Below are 21,026 nucleotides of genomic sequence, written 5' to 3' on the forward strand. Positions count from 1 at the left end.
TTTATGTTCCAGAACAATTTTGAAAACAAAGCCTAGAAGAGTGGCTATGGAAAGCTACAAGTTTAAGTCATATGAATAAAATTTACTTTTATGCCTTGAATGACATCAAGAAGGGGAAATGGGCTACTGTAGAAGAATACACATGGTGTAGGGAACACCAAATTTACAGCATATAAGGTAAACAAATTTATAACATATAACGTAAACAAGGCATGTCTGTGATCTTTGACTTCCCACTGAACTCTAGCAAAGAGGAATCCAAAACCTCGGTTCCATTCATGCAGGGAGAGAAAACAAAGCTGAGACTCAGCAACAGAAAGCCGATCTCCCAGCTCTTAATGACACTAGGTACTAGTGAAACACACCAGCATACACTCCAATACAGAAATGGAGTGAAATTCTCTTCACTTCTGCCAGGCAGCAAATCTTTGCCACTTCCTAGCTCACTTCCAACCAAATCTTTGGGGCTGACAAAAAAAACCAAACCTGTGATGCTTGCATGAGGTATTATGAAAGCTTATTTAATTCCAGATTCAAACATACAGCTCCAGAATTGCCATCCTCTGAATCCCAATTATGAGTTGATTTTCAGAAGAAAAAATCACATTTCCTTGGTGCCTTCCCTGAAGATGATGTTCTAACAGTAAGAGGTCTCACCTCAGACAACCCTGTATGCAAGTCCTGATGCCCCTAGATACCGGTGTACCAGGAGTGTCCTTATTCCTTGGCAATGAGCCATCTCATGTGCATCCCCTTCCCTTCAAGCTGTGGCACCTTAACAAAATGAGCCACAGAGCTTGATGATGACATGTGGAAGTTCAAAGAGTCAGTTACACTGCTAAAACACACAGAGTAGTCCTGGCTCTCCAGGTTTTGCAGTACACAGGAGTTGCAGCAGTGCAGTTGAAAGGGCAGAGAGCAGTGTACGACTGCAGTTCTCACTTAGAGGGCCATATGCTTTTCTGGGGCTTGTTTGTGTGCTAAATAGAGAAAGAGGATACTGGACAGTGCACTAACTAGGAATATCACATCAAACCAACGATGATAAAAATTGAACTGGAGCTCTCCCAGGACTTCCGTAATAATAGTGCGATACTCTAGAGGCATGCTCATCCGGATCAGGAGCACTGATGACACAAAGTACATACCCTGTAAATTAAAAAAGAGAAAGTAGTTATTGTTTCCCAATGGGCTGTGTGGCTAACATGGGTCAGCATACAAGGATTGTGTTACATGTGTATGTACACACACACAAATATGTATGCATGCGTAAAGGTATATAAAGGTATAAAGGTGTGCCCATGGTTTCACATACCATTATCTGTGCTAAAAGCAGAACAATAACATTGGAGGACTTGCTGCTGGAAATGGCATAGAAGAACTAGACACAAAAAAAAAAAAAAAAGTAATGAAAATAAGCAGGCAGGTAAGTGTGCCTTAGGACAGCATGAAAGGTATATATGATTCAATACTTTTTCATTTTAAGAAAAAACAATTAAAAGCATACTTTCTGGAGGGGTGCCTGTACCCTACGTTCAGAAACCTGCAGTCTTAAACATGAATATCCCCAAGCCAGTGGTGTCCTGTGGTAGAAGTCATGGAACAATATGTATTGAAGTTTAAGCTTAGATACCAAAAGCCAGGTCAAGACAGTGAGTCACACGTCTTTCCAGTCCTACCAGCAGCTCAAATTAAACAATCTAAATTCTTTTAATCACCAACTCATCAACCTTACTAATAAGCTGTGCTACAGCATCATTTTGAACCCTTGCTTACATTTAACATCTCCTTTAACATCTGCATCTCTTCCCAACAGTAATAGTAACAGAGACTGAGTGGGGAAATACATTGCAGAAAGCATTTTTCCTCCCTTCTTCCCTCTGGAAGTATTTATATTGAGATATTTAAAATATAAACTTTCAATACGTATTTATACAGCACCTACAAATAAGGATCTGATAACAGCCTTCCTAGTCCAGAGTCATGGCTCTTACCTTTGTAAGTGTGATTAACAATCCTCTGATAGAGGTAACAATGATTATTCCAACAAGAATAAAGGAAATGTGCTGAGACCAGAATTTTACCTGTATCAACAAGAAGAATACACTTAAATCTCTAACGCCAACCCTGTTTACACCACATTGTATAGCTGCCAGTTCTTCAGGGTCTTTGTATTTCCTAATTGCACAGATATCCGTTGTAGACAGGTTTGTATAACAGACATTTTCACAAATATACGAGCAATTGTTTACTCCAAACACACAAGAAAAACCCTGTATTCACAGGGATATATTTAAAAACCTGTAAATGACAGAACACCTACGTGCAAAAGCAGCCATAATTACTTTGTAGTTAAATTATTAATCTAAGAAAGTTGACTAACATGTTTCCATTTGCCCCAAACAAACAAGCAAATCACTGCCTCTCTGGCAAAAAGACCACATTACCATCCCAGCATAAAATCAGCATGAAAGCAAAGTTCATGGTACATTTTCCCTTCCTCCTCAATAAGTCAGAAGTCAAAGACAAATTGTCAGGGCTCTATCACCCTCTCCCTATTTTATTTAGATAAGATAGGAACTGCTGAAAAGGCTATACAAACTAATGAAGTCTCACATCAAATTGGATTCCCAGGTAATTTACAGTGATCTCAATTCCTCTTGTGACTGGATCAGTCTTCCCCACACGGTCAAATACAATATTGATGGTTGCCTGCAAGAGAGAGTTTGGTTTACATTAAAAGAAGAAAACAAAAGCATACCTCACTGTTACACATGAGATGCACGCATGACTCTTACTTTGTGTCACCAAGGAAAGGGGCAGGGGGCAGTCGGATCATCTAAGAAGGTGCAAAATGCACACATGTAAGAATTGCTTGTCTCATGTTCTATACAAAATGATAGATCCAGAGCTTTACTTCAACCAAAGGCCAGTTTCTTTCAGAATTTCCAGAGGCAAGATTTTAAGGAAACTGGAGGATTACTTGATGAACTGCATGTATAGCATAATCTATGCAGGGTGCAACATTTCCATATGTCCACATAAACCACAACAAAATATTTACATACCATGAAGATTTTCCAGACACAATAGATGGAGAAAAAATAACCCAAAAAATTGAAGTATTTTCCCTGAAAAGTTTTGGAGTATTCTATTCTCTCCTGGAAATACAAAAGGAGGGAGGGGGAACAGAACACAAAAAAAATAGTAATTTATCACTTCCATAATCACCCACAACACAAAATTTTAACGGAGCATCCATAGTAGCAAACACAGCTTTATCCTTCTATACCTCTTAACTCAGATGTTCCTAAAACATCTTTTTCTAATTTGAAAGTTTCAGAATGGATTTAGGGACATGGGGCATACTCCAGTATGTGTCTGAACTGGAAGGAAACTGCCATCTAGACCCCAAATTAAAGAAAGAGGACCTCACTCCACTGCATCACAACATTTCAACATTTACCTACTGAACACTTTTCAACTTCTTGTAAAATACGTTCTCTTTCAAACTACTCTGGCCTCCCAACACCCATCTGGGTATGTATGTACCTTTGTTGCATGCAAGTCAGCAGTTTCCAGAAAAAGCTGCCGACTCAGCTCTTCTAGGGCATCCACTTCTTGCTGGATAAGGGACAGATCTAGCAAACCAGCACAGTCAAGGCTAGAATACGTCACAAATTCTTAACTAAAACCAAAACACTCCCTACCTTCAGCCCAAGGGCCACATCTAAGGATTTAACCACTTTTTTGATCTACATCAGGTTTTTGATTCAGTCTTGATGGTCCTTGTTGATACCGCACCCAAAGAAATCTCAAGGATACCTATATTGCACACTACTCCTTTTCAAGAAGGTAGGAAGTATACACAGTGTTTAAACAGTCATGCAACAAGCTCTTTATTCCTCTGCCTGGGGAACACATCGTAGAATAGAATCAGAGCTCTCCTCTCCAAGATTGCTGCTCTACCTTGATCAGTGGCCCTTGTCACTGAAGTGCATCTCACAAAACTGCTGAGTAACCGCTCCAAGAGATTTGCGATTATTACAAAAAGCCTTTTCAAACAGCCAAATTCTGATTTTAACAGCTAGTGGGAAAGGAGAGGAAGAAGGGTCCTCAGTCTTAAATATGCAAACTGCACACTTTAGGTAGTCTGGCAGAAATTATTGGTAGGCAACCGTAGTTAGAGAAATACAGATCCTTGCAATTCCCAACAGGTTCCCTCTACCGCTTTCACACAGGCAGAACAACTTCTGCTCACGTTTCTGCTGCTATAGCACCAGTGGCCAACCTGTATCATGAGAACAATTTATTTGGTCCACAAGTTGCTTCCTGCCCTTCTTTTTCTCACAGCTGTCCAACATGGCCAGAAAGCCAACTACAGGCTAGGTAAATTGTTCCAGCACGTCAGCAAACCCCAGTGTTTTGCTCAAGTACGTCACAGGTTCTCCATCCTGGAAGAGCATACGTCAAGTTATGAGAAGACATGAAGGTCAATCACATGAGCAGAGGATACATCAGATCAGAAATTTGCCTCCCACATCAGTGCCTCTGCAATGTGACACCACAAAGACGATCAGAGGGCTGGAGCACCTCCCCTAGAAAGACAGGCTGAGAGAGTTGGGTTGTTCAGTCTGGAGAAGAGAAGGCACCAGGGAGATATCAGAGCAGCCTTCCAGTATTTAAAGGAGGCCTACAAGAAATCTGGAGAGGGATCTTTTACAAGGGCAGGTAGTGACAGGACAAGAGATAACAGCTTTGAATTTAAAGAGGATAGATTTAGATTAGATATAAGGAAGAAGCTCTTCACAGTGAGGTCGGTGAGGCACTGGAACACACTGCCCCGAAAGGCTGTGGACACCCCATCCCTGGAAATGTTCAAAGTGAGGTTGGATGGAGCTTTGAGCAACCCGGTCTAGTGGAAGGTGTCCCTGCCCATGGCAGGGGAGTTGGAACTAGATGATCTTTAAGGTCCCTTCCAACCCAAACCATAAGCGTGCCCATCTGTCTTGCAATCTGCTGTACACCTCACCCATGGTGATGCAGCAGCACGTTTACAGGGCAGGACAGCAGGAGCACACAACTCCCGACTGTGTCACAGTAAAACTATGCGTCCAACCCCTGGGAAAAAGGTCAGACAGGACAGTGCTAGAAAGCAAACTTCCCAGGAGGCATTAAGCCTTTTGTTCTGACTGCCGAAACACGTTGAAACATGAATGCTTTGTAACTGGCCCAACTAACACTCTTCTCTTCAAAACAGAAGAAAGCTGGAGCCACCTCCTGATGCAGGTGCCAGCATGCAGATGAAGGATACTTTCACTGCCTGCAACAGATGTTGTAACACTTTTTATCATTCCCCAGAAGCCAGTGGGTTTGTTATGCACTTCTCCTCTCTGGAACATTGTCCTATGAGCCACTGCTATCCTGAAAGAACAGAAAACACAAGTCCTTAGGAATAAAGTATTTTTATAAAAAATCCAAACAAAAATCCTCAAAAAAAACCCAAAGCCCAGTTCCTTAGAAGACACCATTAAACTAAATTAACTGCAAACAGATGCCCCCCCTTGTTTTTTTCCTCTAAGCACCAATCTTGCTTCCTAACATTATCTTGATTAGCTCTGGAGTAGAGCCCAGACCTAATCAAGTGAGATTCAGTAAGACACTTCCCAAGACTTCCATTCAGGATCCTGCTTCAACCCTTAAAGGGATTTAAACCCAATTAAAAATAAAAATTTAAATGGATTTTTCAGGCATACAATTAGTCGCTTTCCTTTCCTCAAACATGTGACTGTTCATGTGCTATCTCAAGTTCAGGACTCGGAAGATTTCTCATGCTCCCCTTCTCCCCTTGAACACCTTCTTCCTTATCACTGCACATCCGCCTCCTCCACAGAACTGTGAGTGCTGGATGGTATGCAGCAGCACTCTCTGATATGCTGTCACTCACTACTGGGCTGCATGACAAGCTGTTATGAAGCTGAAACACATAAATCCATTATTGGACTGAACTACTGGATGCTTCAGGCAATCTGAACGTGACTCCTAAAGCTAATTCCAACACTACAGCAGCAGCTGCATATTGTCGCTCACACTCCCACGTGCACCACAATATAATCCCCATGAGCAGTGCTGGCTTCTGGCCTCATTCCCTCACATTTCTCCCCATTGAAATTTGCAAGCCAGTTATCCACTCCTAAGCTGAAAACTATTCATAAGATTGTCAAGGTGATCCATGATTTGACAGTGTTTAGGCCCTTTCTTGGGGGGCTGCAGCCAGCATTGCTACATGTGGCACGGAGCTCTCTTCGAGGTTGTTGATAAGCAGTGTAACGGCGGGGGGGAGAAGAAAATAAAAAATCACTCCTTTGTATCCAGCAAATGAAATACCCTCGGGGCACCCCACATAACATATAAAACTACATATGGTCACAAACTACAAATAACAGGTATCTTGGAATGATTCAATTCATCCTGATAGCTGTCAATACAAGAACTGCATTTCTAATCCTTGCTTTCTTCCCAGTACCTGATTCACATGTTCCATCCCAAACGATCCAGAGCACTGCAGCAAAAATGCAGCTATATCAAGGTGAAGTGCAAAGCTATAAGTATGCAAAGGCAAATCTTTTTTGAGAGGTGACAGGGATCTCTGTACCCACTGAGTAGTCAGGAGCAATGGAGACCTCACAGAAAGGATCCACAGGCAAAACCCACACACTCTGCCTGTGTAGATATGTGATACATCTACATCAAGATAAGCTACTTTGACTCTAACATGAAGCAAAATGAAGCAACGGTGCAACAGAATCTAGGCATTTCAGATCTGAGGATTAGTCAACGTCATACCTGCAAGGATGAGTATAAAGAACCTGCCAACTTTAGAGGCAAGTTGCCACAAGGCTTCAACTGATTACACTCAGTAATTCCTGTGCAAAAAGCATCAGGGAAAACAACTTGCAACAACTCTCTCCTACTGACAAGGAAGGCAGTATGATAAGGGTTGGTATGAGAAGATATGTCAAGATCAGCGAAGAAAACAAAAAACCTTTATGTTCTATTGCCTTATAACCCTTGTATGCATTGGTAAGTTCTGAGATATCAGCAGTACGTACGGAAAAGGTAGCCAGCAAGTAACTGACAATTTATGGACTACATTTACCATACACTGTAAAACACTGCTATTCCCGCTTGTTCTGCCAAATAGTTTGGATTGATTTGTATCCATCTAAATGCAAACTTTTTAAGCTCTGCTTTATACGAGCAAATAGTCCAATTATGCAAGCCACTACTCCCTGTCAAAGCAAAAAAAGAATAAAAACTCCAGAATGCAAGCTCCTGCTATTTCTTGCACATTTCTGAGACTACATAGTTTTGGAGTGGTTTTGGTTTGTTGGGGTTTTTTTGTTGTTGTTGTTTTTTAAACACCAATACAGGAACTTCAGTATAATTCCCCAGGGATTAACACACTTTACCTGGCACTTCATAATGCTTAGAAAGTTGCCATATTCAGAAGATCTCCTGGTTATAGGAAGGTAAGAAAGTGCTTCTCAGTTGCAAGTCCCAGAAATTATTAATTTTACCTCAACATCACTCTCCCTGGACCAGAGGTCCAAAAACGTACAAAAAGAACACAGATGCAGAACTACACAGTATCTTTTAGCTTCCAAAGTACTGGCTCCTTAATTGACTGCTCCTAGTCGATTAAATCAATTAAAACTGAGTAATTAAATTCTCTCACTACTAGCCATCTCACACAAACACAAAGACTGAGTTAAAATTTGTTCACCACTTAACATTTAAAAAGCGGAAGAAAAAAGTTATGCTTTAACTACTCTTTCATATGCTAATACTGATCAGCAGATACACACACTGGTGACTAATTCAGCAAGGTTAGACTACCTAAAAGCTCCCTTGTCATACATTAAAAGCTTCCATTAAAACATCAGTGCACCAAAAGTAAAGTCTGTGGGCCTCTTGTGATAATTCAGTGTCAGACAGTCAAACCTTGAAGTGACTATAGTAATTGTATTTATTCCGCTCAATTAGTAAGGCATGCAATATGTAATTTCTAAGAGCAGACAAAAATCTGTTCGGTGTAAATGAAATTACATTGTTTCCAAAAGTAGCTTTTTTCACTTGTGGTACATGGAATAAGTTAAACCAACAAAAGCTGAGTTTTGACAGCAAGCTTGTGCACTAAACTATAAGTCACATTAGCGAGGTTTTGCAATTTTGCAAAACTAATGTCAACCTTGTCATTTGCAAGAACAGAGCTGTGTCCACACCAACTCACTAGCCCGCTTCAGCTTTGACCAGGAAACACCAGATCCACAAAGCAGGAGCACGCTCAGTATGTACGAACCAATTTCTGTACTGAAACTGCCAGAAAGAGAGCCAGCTGCAGTGGCTGAAGGATCACTTATCAGGAGGGCAAGGTGACCATCTTACAGACTAGTCAAGCTCCCATCAGAGAGTTACAACTTGTCTTGGAAGCCTAACCTGTGCCGCTGCAGCAAGAAAGGGTACTATTTAGTGCATGTCTGGGAAAAATACCAAAGTTGTGTATCAGGCCAGAATGAAACACCACAAAGCTCAACACAATTCAGGCACCTGTTTCACAATCACATAGCCCTGAAAGGACTAATAATTTTGGTAATTTCAAGAACCATCTTAAACCATAATCATCAAAAATCCTTGAAATAAATCATTCCATGCCACTGCTGCCTTCTTACCTTTTTTTCTTGCTAACAATCATGTCCATAGTCTGAAGGAGTCGTCGCTCCAAAGCCAGAATATCTGCATCTGTCACATTCCTACAAAATGAAGGTACGCAGTTAGGCCTACTATACCATTTCAGAGGAAATATGCACATGCTCATAAAACAAAGAAGAGAGAAGCCTGTGTAAGGAGAATATGCTTCAGCAATGGAAATGGTTCTACCATGTAGTCATGGCAATAGCTAGATTCAGAAAAGTTACAAAAAACCTTGAATCAATGCTGCAGGAAAAGCAGAAGAATAATCTCAAAAAGGTGGACAAAATATTTCACAAGGCTGCAGTTACCTGAGAAAGTAGGACATGTAAGTGTATGGACAGTTGACAGCCCCAAATCCTGACAGCAACGCCATCAGTGTCACCCCAATCACACCCACACGGCTGATGAGCTGTTCTATAGACAGGATTCCTGAGAGAGAAAAACCACAGCATTAGTAACCTCGGTCTCTTCACTCTGCTCTGCACTTGGTGCCTTCAAAATATAACACACATACAGAGCTGCTTAATGAATCTGACTGCCTTCCCACCGTTAATGGCCAGAGATCATATGAAATACAGACAGGGAAAATGAAGAGAGGGGTAAAAAGTCTCCCTCAGAAAGCACGTTACCATGCTTAGAAACAGAGATGGGAAACTCTAGCTGTGAAAAAGCTCAAGACAGATCTGCAGAGGACAAACAGTCAATATTTTGGTTCTAAATACATAAAACATTAGTGATTGCACTTTGCTGAGGTGGGAACACAGATCATCCACCAGACACTGTAACGGAGGCATCTTCCACAAAGCCAATTCTGCAATAACCAGGATCAGTTACCCAACCAGTTAGTCCTGGCAAACTGTCCAAAAAATGTCTGACCCACAAACAGGAAGCCCTGTCCTGTCAACTGGCATTAGAAGGGACCCCTCCAGATCAGACACAATTTGTGCTGGTAGGACAGTGGAGTTATGACACTATGGGAAGCTTATGCTGCTCCTTGCTCTTCAGTATTCACCTTGTGGACACCAACACATTGCTGAGGTGACCACCAACAAGGCATTCCACCTGAGCACCAAACGGACTCCAAAACATACTACATAATACAGCATGAGCATCAAGTCTGTGCTGTAACCAACACCAAGCACCGAAGTTGCATTTATTCTTCGCAGCCATTAAACACAGATCTCAACCTGTCTTCTCAGAGTAGAGTGCCATGTGCTACTAAACACTTTTTAGGGAGCTAGTTATAGAGCAGCTGCCACACACAGCACATTTGGAGCTTACATGATTGCAAAGCTGAGATGGCCAAGCGCCAAGCCACATTTCATGCTTCAGAGAAGGGGAATAAATGTTGAAAACAAGGCAAAAAGACTTCACAAAGGGAGACTGAGACACCCAGTCATGTGCAGCTGCACAGAGATTTACACGAGCTACAGAACGTGCTACAATACACTGGCCTTTTGCCCCACACACTGTCAGACAGCAGCAGTTAAAACGGATCTGCCTTCAAAATGACATGACATTCCACCGGTTAAAGCAGTGCTTCGCCGTAACACTCAGAGCAACCCTACTCTTGTGATCAGGTCAGATAAAACGAATGTTTTATCAACTCAGACAAAGGTAAGACTTTTATTAGAATACAAGTGTGTGACTGAGTAAGGCTTCCTTCTACTATGAGCTCCTAAATTCAGGTCTATAAAAGAAGCTGCAGACTAAGCAGGGCTCCTGACTCGGAGCCCTTGACGGAATGGCGCATTTCCCAGCTGCAGCACACTGCCATCACCATCCCCAGGCGAGGCACTCCCTGGCACAGGATGCCAGCGCAGGTACTGGAAAGGGCCACACTGGTCAGCACAATTCCCCAGCTGCAGCACAGCACCGTGCAGGCAGGTGAGCAGGGTGGGGGCACACTGACAAAGACACTAAAGGTAATGTACTGCAGTATGAGGGGCTCATTAAGTATGGCCTCCTGTCACATCTCCCTCCACAATATGATCCCTCCTGTTTGAATTGGGCCACCGCCACATGATAAAGCCCTGCAGCAGCCTTGTCCATATATGCAGGGCAGTAGCACCGCAGCAGTACAGCAGGGAAAAAAAAACCTTAGAATCCTTTGCTCTAACCTTACACCTACACCTGGTAGGATAAGGCACTGTACAAATGTTAAGTGGAGTATCATCCTGTTAAAAATCAGGAGTTAAAAATAGAAAACACCCCATTACCAGTTCTGGAAATCTGCAGTTGTTACACAGCTTCACAGAACCTTTCCAGTGATCTGAAGAGGATTAATTAAACCCCATGGCCAAGTTCCCATTAAGTTATTATATTCTGCCAACTCGAGCACATTCTGCAACCCGAAGTGGATACCTGGTTTTCTTGGCAATAAAACACTGAGCAGAGGGATCTGCGGTGTATATTAGCTGCTGTATTTCAGTGGCAAAAGACACAGTTACAAAACACAGATACACACTTTCTCTTAGGAAGGTTTCAGGCTCAGATGAAAGCATAAGCAGACCCTACAGCAGCTGGTATCTGTCAATTTTTCTCTTACAGATTAGTACAGAGTAAAATAGCTCCCTGGCGAACAGAAAGATTAAGCCGACCATTATCTATGCAGACAGACATATTCACCACTTTGAGTGAAACTGACTGAATTTCATCTGTTTGAGAACAAGATACAAACAGTTTTCCAGTGCAGGGGATAAGGGCAACACAAGTTACACAGGAAACCCAGGTCACAAAGAGTCTGGTTCTACAGTGTTAGAATCCTTTGGCTCAGTAGTTAGGCACACGCTAACCAGCTCTCTTGGACCCAAACTAGCCCAACTGCACCCAGTATCTTCACACTATAAATACTCTTGGTTTCATGACTGCAACGCAGAGATACCCAAGCTAATTCTGCACAGAAATAGCTCTGGCATCCAGCAGGACTTACCAACTCACACTCTGGTACCACGCAACTGTACTGCCTCTGGGCTCAGCTGTGTACAAAGCTGTACCGAAGCTAGCATGCGCTGCCAGACATGTTGCTGGCTACAGTCTATACAGGTCTGGTGTTCAGGCATCCTGCCATGTTTTGTCAACTGGACAGCCACTTATGCTAAACTGGTCTGATTTCAGTGACAAGAAACAATATTCTGACTGAAAAAGGTCAGATTAAGGCTTGGTTGTCAATTCTTTTCCTAAATAAATTAGCTTTAGCTGCCACAAAAAACATAAACAAATGAACAAAAAATTGTGATCAGCTTTTTGTGGAGATGCAGTTTTTGTGTTCTCAGAAAGAATACTGTGTTCTTACATAGTCTAGGTTCAGTTAGCACTCATTCACTTTGGTAAAATTTTCCTGTGATACTGGAAGAAAACTAATACAAGTAATTCAGATGTATCCACCCATTTCTGTTAGTCTGACAACCCTCAGATGGCAAATTTCAAAGCTGAGCAGACCCTCAGTTGCAAGAACTGCTTTCTACAGTCCCAAACGTATAGCTGAGATATTAATAGCTCCAAGACAGAAGTGAGATAATAAAGCCTATTTTCAGGAGGGAAGGAATCAGCAAAAATATGAAACTCACCATGTTTTGGGCTGAGGATAGGAAATGGATCCCCCAACTTCCAGAAGAAATACATGAATGTCAACCACAGAACACACGCAAAAAGCAGTTTCTGTCTGTGCACTAGTGGAGAGGAAAAAAACCCAGTATTTTAAAGACATTCTTTCTTTAGGGCTTCTTCTAGCTTGCATGATCGCTATATTGGTCCAAAGGTTGTTCTGAGCACAGGTGGCCAAGAGATGCTACAGCTAGCCGTACGCACCACTTCACTTCTTACCAGCCGTTTGAGACAACCATTGGCAAGAGCTAATGCCGCAACGCACCACTTTGGCTTTTCCCCATGGATGGATGAAGAGGGCTGCACTATGAACAGGGGATCACTTAGCTGTGGTCTCTCTCACGTGACTCTGAACATGAAACTGGAAAACTTCATCTTTGTGCCAAAACTACATGTTTAATACTCCCAGCCTACATGCCTAAGCCTAATACAAAAGAGCGATGAATGTCAACAGCTCAAGGGTAAGTGTCCATTAGTGCATGGAAGAGCCCTCATCCAGCCAATGGTAAGCAAAAAAAAGCAGAAGTAACTTATTGAGCTTTCATGCCTCAAGAGTGACGTATTGAGCTTCTCTGCCTCATTTTGTTTACCCTCTAGCAGAACAACACAGCCTTGCCAAGGGTTCCAGGGTTGGGCTGCAAGCTTAAAATTGTAAAGGCACTAATTTCAGTAACATTACTCTAAAGTGCTCAACTTTGTCGAAACCCATAAAGAAAAGCTACATTTACTGGGGTCAGGTAAAGTATCTCCTAACTGCTCAATAAAGAGTTCCTGCTAAAGCATTAAGTTCCAAACAGAAGTTATCTAGCCAGGACAAAGCCAGAGGAAGGAGGGAGCTACAGCGATAGTGTCCAACACATCTGTCTCTCAGAAAAGTTATTTCTCATTTGTATGCATAGTCTCAAGTTAGCAGCCCCACTGCCATAAACCAAGTACTCACATAATCTGATATTGCTCACAACAAAGTAACCGATGTAGAAGGGTACCATGAAGACTAGGATGAGCAAAATGACACACAGGTTCAGCTTCCAGTGAAAATATCGAGAGCTAAAATAAAGCCAAAATACTGTTAGCACACTATCACAATACAACAAATTTCTCAAAGACAATCGCACTTCAGTGTAATCCTTTCAACCACATCAAGCATTAGATAATATTGGCTTAGCACATAGAATATTCTGGATTTTGTTTGTTGTTTGGGTTGGGGAGGGGGTTGGTTTGTTTGGGGGGGGGGGGGGTGGGGGGGGGTGTGTTTTGTTTTTTAATACAGAGCTCAAGAATGTGTATTTCAAAATTAACAACTACCCAGAAAAACACACTGGGCTATTTTATCAAATCCTGCATTTTCTATGGTGACTAATGCCGGTTGCAGCATGATTCATTTGATTACTGCTCATCCAGTTGAACAGTAAATCAAAACTAAGTATAAGCAGTAATTAATTTTGTAATGAGTGGCTGAGTCAAGAAAGAGTTAATTCCAATTGAAAAGATTAAAACCATTTAATGGTCATAATTCAACATGTATTACCTCAAAGTCAGTTGTCTCATCTGCAAGACACTGCAAAGCAAGAATTTAGAAATACACATATATCTCAAAATGATCAATACTCCTCTGACCAAAGGAGATTAGTCAAATGCAGATGAGAGTCATCTTGGCTGAACTGATTTTTCACTTAGCTTGAATAGAAAAGTATATGTCCTGTTCCCAATATTAACTCATATCCTCTTTATGACTTGGGGAAGGAGAAATTTGAGGATCCTTGTCACTTTTTCCTAGCTAATTCAGAGGTCAACATTTTGATCTATATGGACATCCAGCCCTTTACTGAAGCTTATCAAAGCTTTCCCCTCAGTGATCTCTCTGGCTGCAAGCTCTACAGATTAATAACATACACTCAGAACTAACGTTACCTTTCATCAGTTTTGTACTTCTTGCCTTTCAACTCCTTCGGCTGGTCTCTTATACTAGTATGATGAGAGAGACTAAATATGAAACTCAGCTAACCTCTACATGCTACTGTTCTGTCTTCTCTTTCCTACTGACTTCTGAACTAGATGGTTTTTAACATCCCCTTTATGCAGAAGTCCCCATCCTATGTCAAAGGAGGACGCACCTTTGATTCACAAATACCGTATTGTTACAAAAATAGTTTTCACTTCACATCTTATTCACTGCCCTGACCACCACAGAAAACCTAGTGCTTCTATTTTCCATAGTTCTTAACATCTGAAAAGCGCTCTTCAGCATGATCCGAAACTTTAAAATACTCCCATTATAAAAAAAGGTTTCTTTTAACTTCACAAATGGAGAAAGTCAAAGATAAGCCCTTGCCCTAAGGACCTAGGCCACACTAATAGCAATTACATGGCAAGTCAGAAGCTTATGGCTTCTACTCTCATGTTCTCTCAAATAAACAAATGTTGCTGCTCAAACATCTTCATTGAGTTCTTGATTATTTTCTCACAAGATTTCCCCAGTCCGAGACTAATCCATAAATTTAGAAGTCAGACTCAAGATGCAACAGAACACAAGGCAAGGCTGGTCCTCCAGTGAGCTCCCACACTTACCTGCTGTTCAGCACTCCCAAAATCTCAAAGATGATGAGTTCAAACATGGTACAAGAGAAGGCAAAAGTCACAGAGAAGATCACCTGGACCACATACTGTCGTACCTGCAATGGAGAAAGCAAGCCAGACATCAGGCATTTACATTCCTAGAATGGTATCCTGATACCCCTCCACTAAGAAAAACAAATTATAAACTATGATGGCTGGGTCTCTTGCTTCAGGGCACTTTGCCCTTTATCTAAACAGGAAGAAATCAACAGCCGGTTAGAAACCACAGGGAAAACTCCTAAGTTCTCAGCATTACACCGATTGCAGCTATCGGCATATTTAATGCAGATGCCTTGCACAGAAGGGATGTCAAGCATGCAGTGTTCTATGTCAACTTGACTAACGATAGACCCTTGCTAACAGAGCTCTTGGATCTTAACCTTAGCTTTAAAACTAAGACCTACTCAGAAAAACTTCTGGGGTCTGAATTTGGCTCGCACTTAAGCCACCTCTGACCTAGACTATATTCTCTCATACCCCTCTAAGTATAAGAGAATGCGGCAGTTTTACCCCATGCAATCCTCACAAACAACTCAGCCACAATGAACACACCTCACTGCGTCTGAAGTTAACCGCTGAATTTTGTCTCAAAAATTACATAAGGCAGGCTTGCTCAAGTGAAGGGGAAAACTATTACCACTGCACCTCCTCCCTATTTTTTTATTATTATATAACAATAGCCAATTTGGAAACTTTCACTGGTCCCAGAAGAACCCATTTCCTCAGATATCTAGGATACTTTCAAATAGAAGCACAAGAGGAAATTAAAAAGAAAGTAACTGTAGAGGTAATTTAAAATAAGGTGCGAGGGCTTAAAGAGAAGAAAAAGGCCAACTGCAGTTTTAAAAACATTTCTATAACTGGGAGTAATTTTTAACATACAGACTCGTAGTGAAAGGTCCCTTCTCACCTCATAATCCTTGAAGAGCTTACGCATGAAGAACAGCCACCCAAATCCAAAGAACAGCACCTGCAAAAGAGATGAAGCACTTAACATTTGTATCCAGCAGCTTGCAAAATATGAAGCTGCTTCACTACTGACTGTAGATGAAACAAATGGAAGCAAAAGAGCTAGGCCAAAGCACCTAAGATCCACAGAAGGTTAAAACTTGCCATGGTACCATGGAGAGAAGACTATTTTAAATATTCAAGTGTAGCAGCCACAGAAGGCTATGACCTTACAGAAGATCCAGTCAAGACAGCCCAGTTCTGTGTTCCCAAGTTCTCAAAATTCCTCAGTTCCTGGCCTGCCCGAATCCTTTGCACTGTTGTTTCTTGTTTCACTCTCCTAACCTACAGGTTTAAAGCTTATCCTTTTTACAGGAATCATAGTAACGAAGGCAAAGTAAACACCTGAATGTCCACAACATATACATCTTCTAGGGATGAGTAAATTTTATAAAAATATCTGCCGTTTCTTTAAGACTAGAAGGGCATTTGATTTTTATGGAGAGGTCTTTACACTAAATCTGGTTACACACAGACACAATGTGGGTGAAAGGTGTTAAAAACACCTCTAAGGTAGGGAAAAGGTAGTGTTGAATGCCTCAAGCCACAAGCTGGAGTTGTAGAAAGCCACACGGACAAGGTAGGTGAAGCAGGACGAGTCAAAAATGCTTTGCATTTCAATAGTTCTCAAGAGCACTGTACAAAATTTAGTTAAGTTTCAACACAAATCTGAAGAGACAAACTTAGTATCACACCTATTTTGCTGGTGACTTAAATGAAATAAATACAAATTAAGCAATGTAGTCAAAACTGTAATTACCCATCTTCAGACAGTAAAAGGAGGCTGTGTTGTCAGGCCTTCCACGGGTAGCCCTCTCTATTCCTCAGAAGACTGAAAATGAATACAATGATTTAAAAGAACCCAAGCAAAAAAAGAGCTCAGAGGATATTAAATACATTTTATAACGTTAGCTTTGACCAATGCAAAGACAAAAATCAGTATATGCCAGAATGCATAGGACAAAGACAGTATTTCTTCTCATTGCACATGGAAAAAGTCAGAGCATTCTGTCCCTCTGTGGAGAGAGGAAACTTTCAAAGACAAAAATGCAGGAACCATTGTGGAAGATTCCACTGTGCATCAGGAGTAACTGGATCCCAACAGTGGCAAAGGTAACAGACTAACATGATTTACAGATGAGGAATACCTGGAATGCTGGGCAAGGAAGATCAAACATACTTGTCTTGAAAGAAGAACTGAAATAAGAATGAGGTCTAGTGATCGGTAACAACCGGCAAAACTTGTTTGAGAAGGACTTCAGACTTTAAAGTAACTGACAGCAAAAAGAAAAAGGTAAGATATTCCATAAGCCTCCTATCTACAGGTCGTAAGTTAAAATAGTATGATAAGCAAGTGGTATTTACATAAAGTAACTCCACATTTAACAGCAGGAAGGATGAAAATGGTACCAAGACAAATGTTTCAAAAAAAATAAGAAAGTAAGAGAGAAGGACATAAGCAAACCCGATAATAACAGAGGAAATTATATATGAAGATTAGATTTCCCTTGTGTTAGGGACTATACAAAAGCACAGAAAGACATTATCTTAACAGTTGACACTCTAAAATACTGCAGGTGAATGTGACATGTTAAGTCAGAAGGTTCTTGAGCCTTTGACAATTACATGCTGCAATTTAAATAGCTAACAATGCTTTTGAAGATGATGAGAAGACGAAAAGCTGCCAGCAGCCAAAGAAAAGCAATTAAGACAAGTTAGATCTTAGAATGCAAAGCAAATAATGGGAAAGTTTTTGTTCTGGGTGAATTGTTAACAGTATCAAAGCTACAGTCAAGCAGCTGACAGTGAAAAAGCAAGTTAGACACAAAAATCAAAGCATTATCAAGTAGGAGGAGATCATACTTCTGAGAAACAGCCAAAAGCTGTCCTGAAAACTCTCAGGAAAACTACAGTTGTGCATTAAAGTCTATGTAAGAGAAGCAACTGCTGTTGAATGGGGAAAGGTTCCCTTTCCTCAGCTCATTTTCCTTCACTGCAGAACAAAAAGTTCACACCAGCTCAGAAGCTTATCGGATCCCTCTGTGATCTACTCAAACTCATTTAAGGAAATATTGGAAGGAGCACAAATAAGAGAGCATGCCTGTGCAGCAGTGTGAAAGTGAAGAGGGAGCAGAACCCTCCCCTTTTGGCAGAAGCAAATAGTTGGACCATCTCAGTTGCCAGAGGGGCAGACAGGAAGAAAAAAAGATTTACATTCTTACCGAGGAGGAAGCAGGCTAGCAAGCAGGAGAGGAAGGTCAAAGACAACACAATAGATAAATTATTAACAAAGGAGGCTAACGGAGGCAGCATTTCCTCCCATAAAACAAGAGGACAGTTTCAACTGTGTCAAAACCACAACCTACTTCATAATGATAAAGACAGCATGCCAGGAAAAGGGTTAAAGGCCTCCTAGGTGAATTCTGCTGGCATAAAACAAAGACTAACTGAAAGATGACTTCGACAGCCAGCAGAAAGCAGAAGCTGAAGAAGTTTCTGAATCACAGGCGGATCAACAGAGAAGGAGGTATTTAAAATAAAATAGTGGCGTGTCTTTAAATTCCTTAAAGCAGATCATGAAACATCTTCCAAAGCTGTTAAAGAAGCAAACTCCTCTGGGGCAAAGCAAGGGTAGAAGACACAAATAGGGCATAAGGGACTATTTCAGTTGGGAGGGACTTAGAACGATCAGCTGGCCCAACTGCCCACGATTAGCCTTCCAGGGGAATATCAGAAATAAATTAATAGAAAACAGCAAGATGAACTTCCCTGTCTGTCCCGACTAAGAAAATTTAGATTTACAAAAGCGATGCCGTATTACAAGAAAAGTTCCGTTCCCTACAGCCTTATTTACTGAACCTTTTCAGTACGCGTCACTGACTCGCCAACGTCCGTGAGCAGCAGCCACGGCCACACGCCGGGCAGCGGCCCGGGGCCGCGCACCGGCACCGCGCACCCCTCCCGCAGCGGCCGCCGGGCGACACCAAGGGCGGGCACGACGTGCCGGCCCCGCACCCCCAGGCTGGCAGCCGCCAGGGCTTTTTCCACCCCCGCTGCCGAGCAGCGGCCGCCGAACGCATTCAGGCGCGGGGGCCGGGCCGGCGGGGCGAGCGCCTCAGGGAGCCGGCGGACCCTTCCCGCCGCCGCCGCGCCCCGCCGTTCCCTCAGCCCGGCAGCTGCGCACGCGCGCCCGCAGGCCCCGCCCCGACGCCCTCGCAGCGGCCGCTTCCGGAGGGACGGCGGGTGGCCCAAGCGGCGGAGAGACCCCACCTGGCCCCCGCCTCCCCTCTCCGGGCCCGGGGGTTGGGGGGGGGACACGCCGCGCGGCGCAGCAGCGGGGTACCTGCGAGGTGACCATGATGCTGGAGTCGATGAGGAAGCTCATGGCGGCGCCCACCCGCCACGGCCGCCGCCCGCCCCGCTTCCGGCCCCGCGCCGGCGGCCGCAGTGCGCAGGCGTGTGGGCGCGCGCCACAGCTAGGGGGCGGGTCGGGGCGGGAATGGGGCGGAGCATAGGGGCGGGGGCGGGCAGGGAGCCCCACCCACAGCCCTGCAGCGCCGGGAGGGGCACGGCCGGGGGTCTCTGCCGGCGCGGGGCGAGCGGCGGGGGCGGGGTGCCGCTGAGCCTGATGCCGTTCCCCGGCGGCGCTCGGGGGGAGCCCGGCGGAGGGGCGGGATGGCCGCGCCGAGGCCGTGCTGCCGCTGCGCCCCGCGGGCCCCTGCGCAGGGGTGGCGCGGGCGTGGGGCCTGGCGGCCTTCCCTCCGCCCTCGGCGCCATCCCTGTGCCATCCGCCCTCCCGAGGCGTGTGCCCGCAGCGCAAGGGCCAGAGGCCGGAGGCCAGCAGGGAAGTGCAAGTTCAAACAGGGACCTCCGTGATGCCCGTGGGTGTGAGGCGCCACCGTCCTGTCCCCGCCTGACCCCCGCCGCGGCGCCTGGGCCTTCTTTTCCTCTCAACAGCACGGCCAACCTTTGCCGCTCAAAGCTGGCTGCGCTTGGCATAATAAATCCTAGAGGAAGGATCGAGTGGGGCCAGTCGAGAGTTGAACAAAACAGGGAGCTCCCGCTGAGTGAAAATCAGGCACCTTTATTCATTACAAGTGGTTGCACTAGGAAAACAGGGCTCGGTTTGGTTGTGCCCAGCCGCTGGATGAGTCCCGCAGTCTCTGGCAGGCTGCTGGCAGTCATCTTGGTGTGAAATTCGTCTCCTTGTCTACAGCATTGCAAAGAGAAAAAAGCACCCAGCTCCCACAGGGAAATACACTGAGGGAGCACATTATCATATATCATACTAGGCCTTTTTTTTTCGCTTTTTTTTTTTTTTTTTTTTTTTTTACAGCTTCTGATATCGCTGCCAATTAACACAGAGCTGAGATCGGGACTTCCCTGTTTTTCCTTTTCAAATCTGCTGCTTAGAAACTGATCTTTCCTAAAGTGATGAGATTCCAGAGTTTGGAGGGATCTGTGGTTGTTTTGTTCTGCGCGGGTAGGCTGTGCGGCAAGGTTAGTCCTCGGTTGCTTTTTAAAGACAGACGTTAACAGGAAATCCTTTAAAAAAAAACACCTACACAAAGCCAAATTCTGCTCTTGTTTACACCTTGGCATCTCTGCTCACTTCAACACAAGGTTAAAAAACAAGACAGAGTTTGGTCATCGCTCTTTAAACTTTCTTCTTTGCATGTTTTATAAATAGGCTTGAAACATTCCTCAGCTTAGCTGTAAATTACTGATCCCTGAGCCCTGGGGTCAACACACAGGGAAGAAGATTGTTCCTACTGGAAAAACTCAGCCACCTCCACCCCCCAGCCCCAGGACTTCTCCTTCAGGGAAGACAAAAAAGTGTAAAAAGAAAATGGGAAGTTTATTCCATGTTGTTCCTCCTTAGACAGCCGCTGATGGGCGTGTGTGGGGAGAAGGGTCCATGGTACTCCACAGGTACAAAGGCGAGTTTCAATTGGGACAGGCTGGTAGTTTCATTAAACGGAATATAGATGGAGGTGGCCAGAGAGGGGAAGCAGTGTACGAGGAAGAAGGGCTGGTCAGTA

General features: G+C 43.5%; 1 protein-coding gene across 3 annotated transcripts; it reads right to left on the reverse strand.

Moving 5' to 3' along the window:
- Nucleotides 1-500: 500 nt before the first annotated feature.
- GPR89B (G protein-coupled receptor 89B) lies at nucleotides 501-19,474 on the reverse strand. 3 transcript variants are annotated; one of them, XM_056328022.1, is made up of 15 exons: nucleotides 19,328-19,474; nucleotides 15,887-15,946; nucleotides 14,929-15,032; nucleotides 13,889-13,918; nucleotides 13,301-13,407; nucleotides 12,324-12,425; nucleotides 9,063-9,183; nucleotides 8,733-8,813; nucleotides 5,315-5,424; nucleotides 3,553-3,641; nucleotides 3,069-3,161; nucleotides 2,617-2,712; nucleotides 1,995-2,084; nucleotides 1,316-1,381; nucleotides 501-1,149 (listed from the first exon to the last, which is right to left on the reverse strand). In XM_056328022.1, the coding sequence occupies exons 1-15, from the start codon at nucleotides 19,367-19,369 to the stop codon at nucleotides 943-945; spliced, it is 1,398 nt and encodes a 465-aa protein (XP_056183997.1). In that variant the 5' UTR covers nucleotides 19,370-19,474; the 3' UTR covers nucleotides 501-942. The 3 variants fall into 3 exon arrangements, with proteins under 3 accessions (XP_056183997.1, XP_056183999.1, XP_056183998.1); XM_056328024.1 differs by lacking the exon at nucleotides 19,328-19,474 and adding an exon at nucleotides 16,745-17,419; XM_056328023.1 differs by lacking the exon at nucleotides 13,889-13,918.
- Between the last annotated feature and the right edge of the window lie 1,552 nt (nucleotides 19,475-21,026).

The sequence above is a fragment of the Falco biarmicus genome, chromosome 2 (assembly GCF_023638135.1).
Source record: "Falco biarmicus isolate bFalBia1 chromosome 2, bFalBia1.pri, whole genome shotgun sequence".
Lineage (NCBI taxonomy): Eukaryota > Metazoa > Chordata > Aves > Falconiformes > Falconidae > Falco > Falco biarmicus.

Excerpts from the sequence above, each read along its gene's own strand:
- GPR89B (XM_056328022.1), bottom strand. The coding sequence starts at position 19,369 with ATGAGCTTCCTCATCGACTCCAGCATCATGGTCACCTCGCAG. Across the intron at positions 15,947-19,327 it reads GCATCATGGTCACCTCGCAG|GTGCTGTTCTTTGGATTTGG; the intron begins GTACCCCGCTGC and ends TCTCTTTTGCAG. Across the intron at positions 8,814-9,062 it reads TACATGTCCTACTTTCTCAG|GAATGTGACAGATGCAGATA; the intron begins GTAACTGCAGCC and ends TTCATTTTGTAG.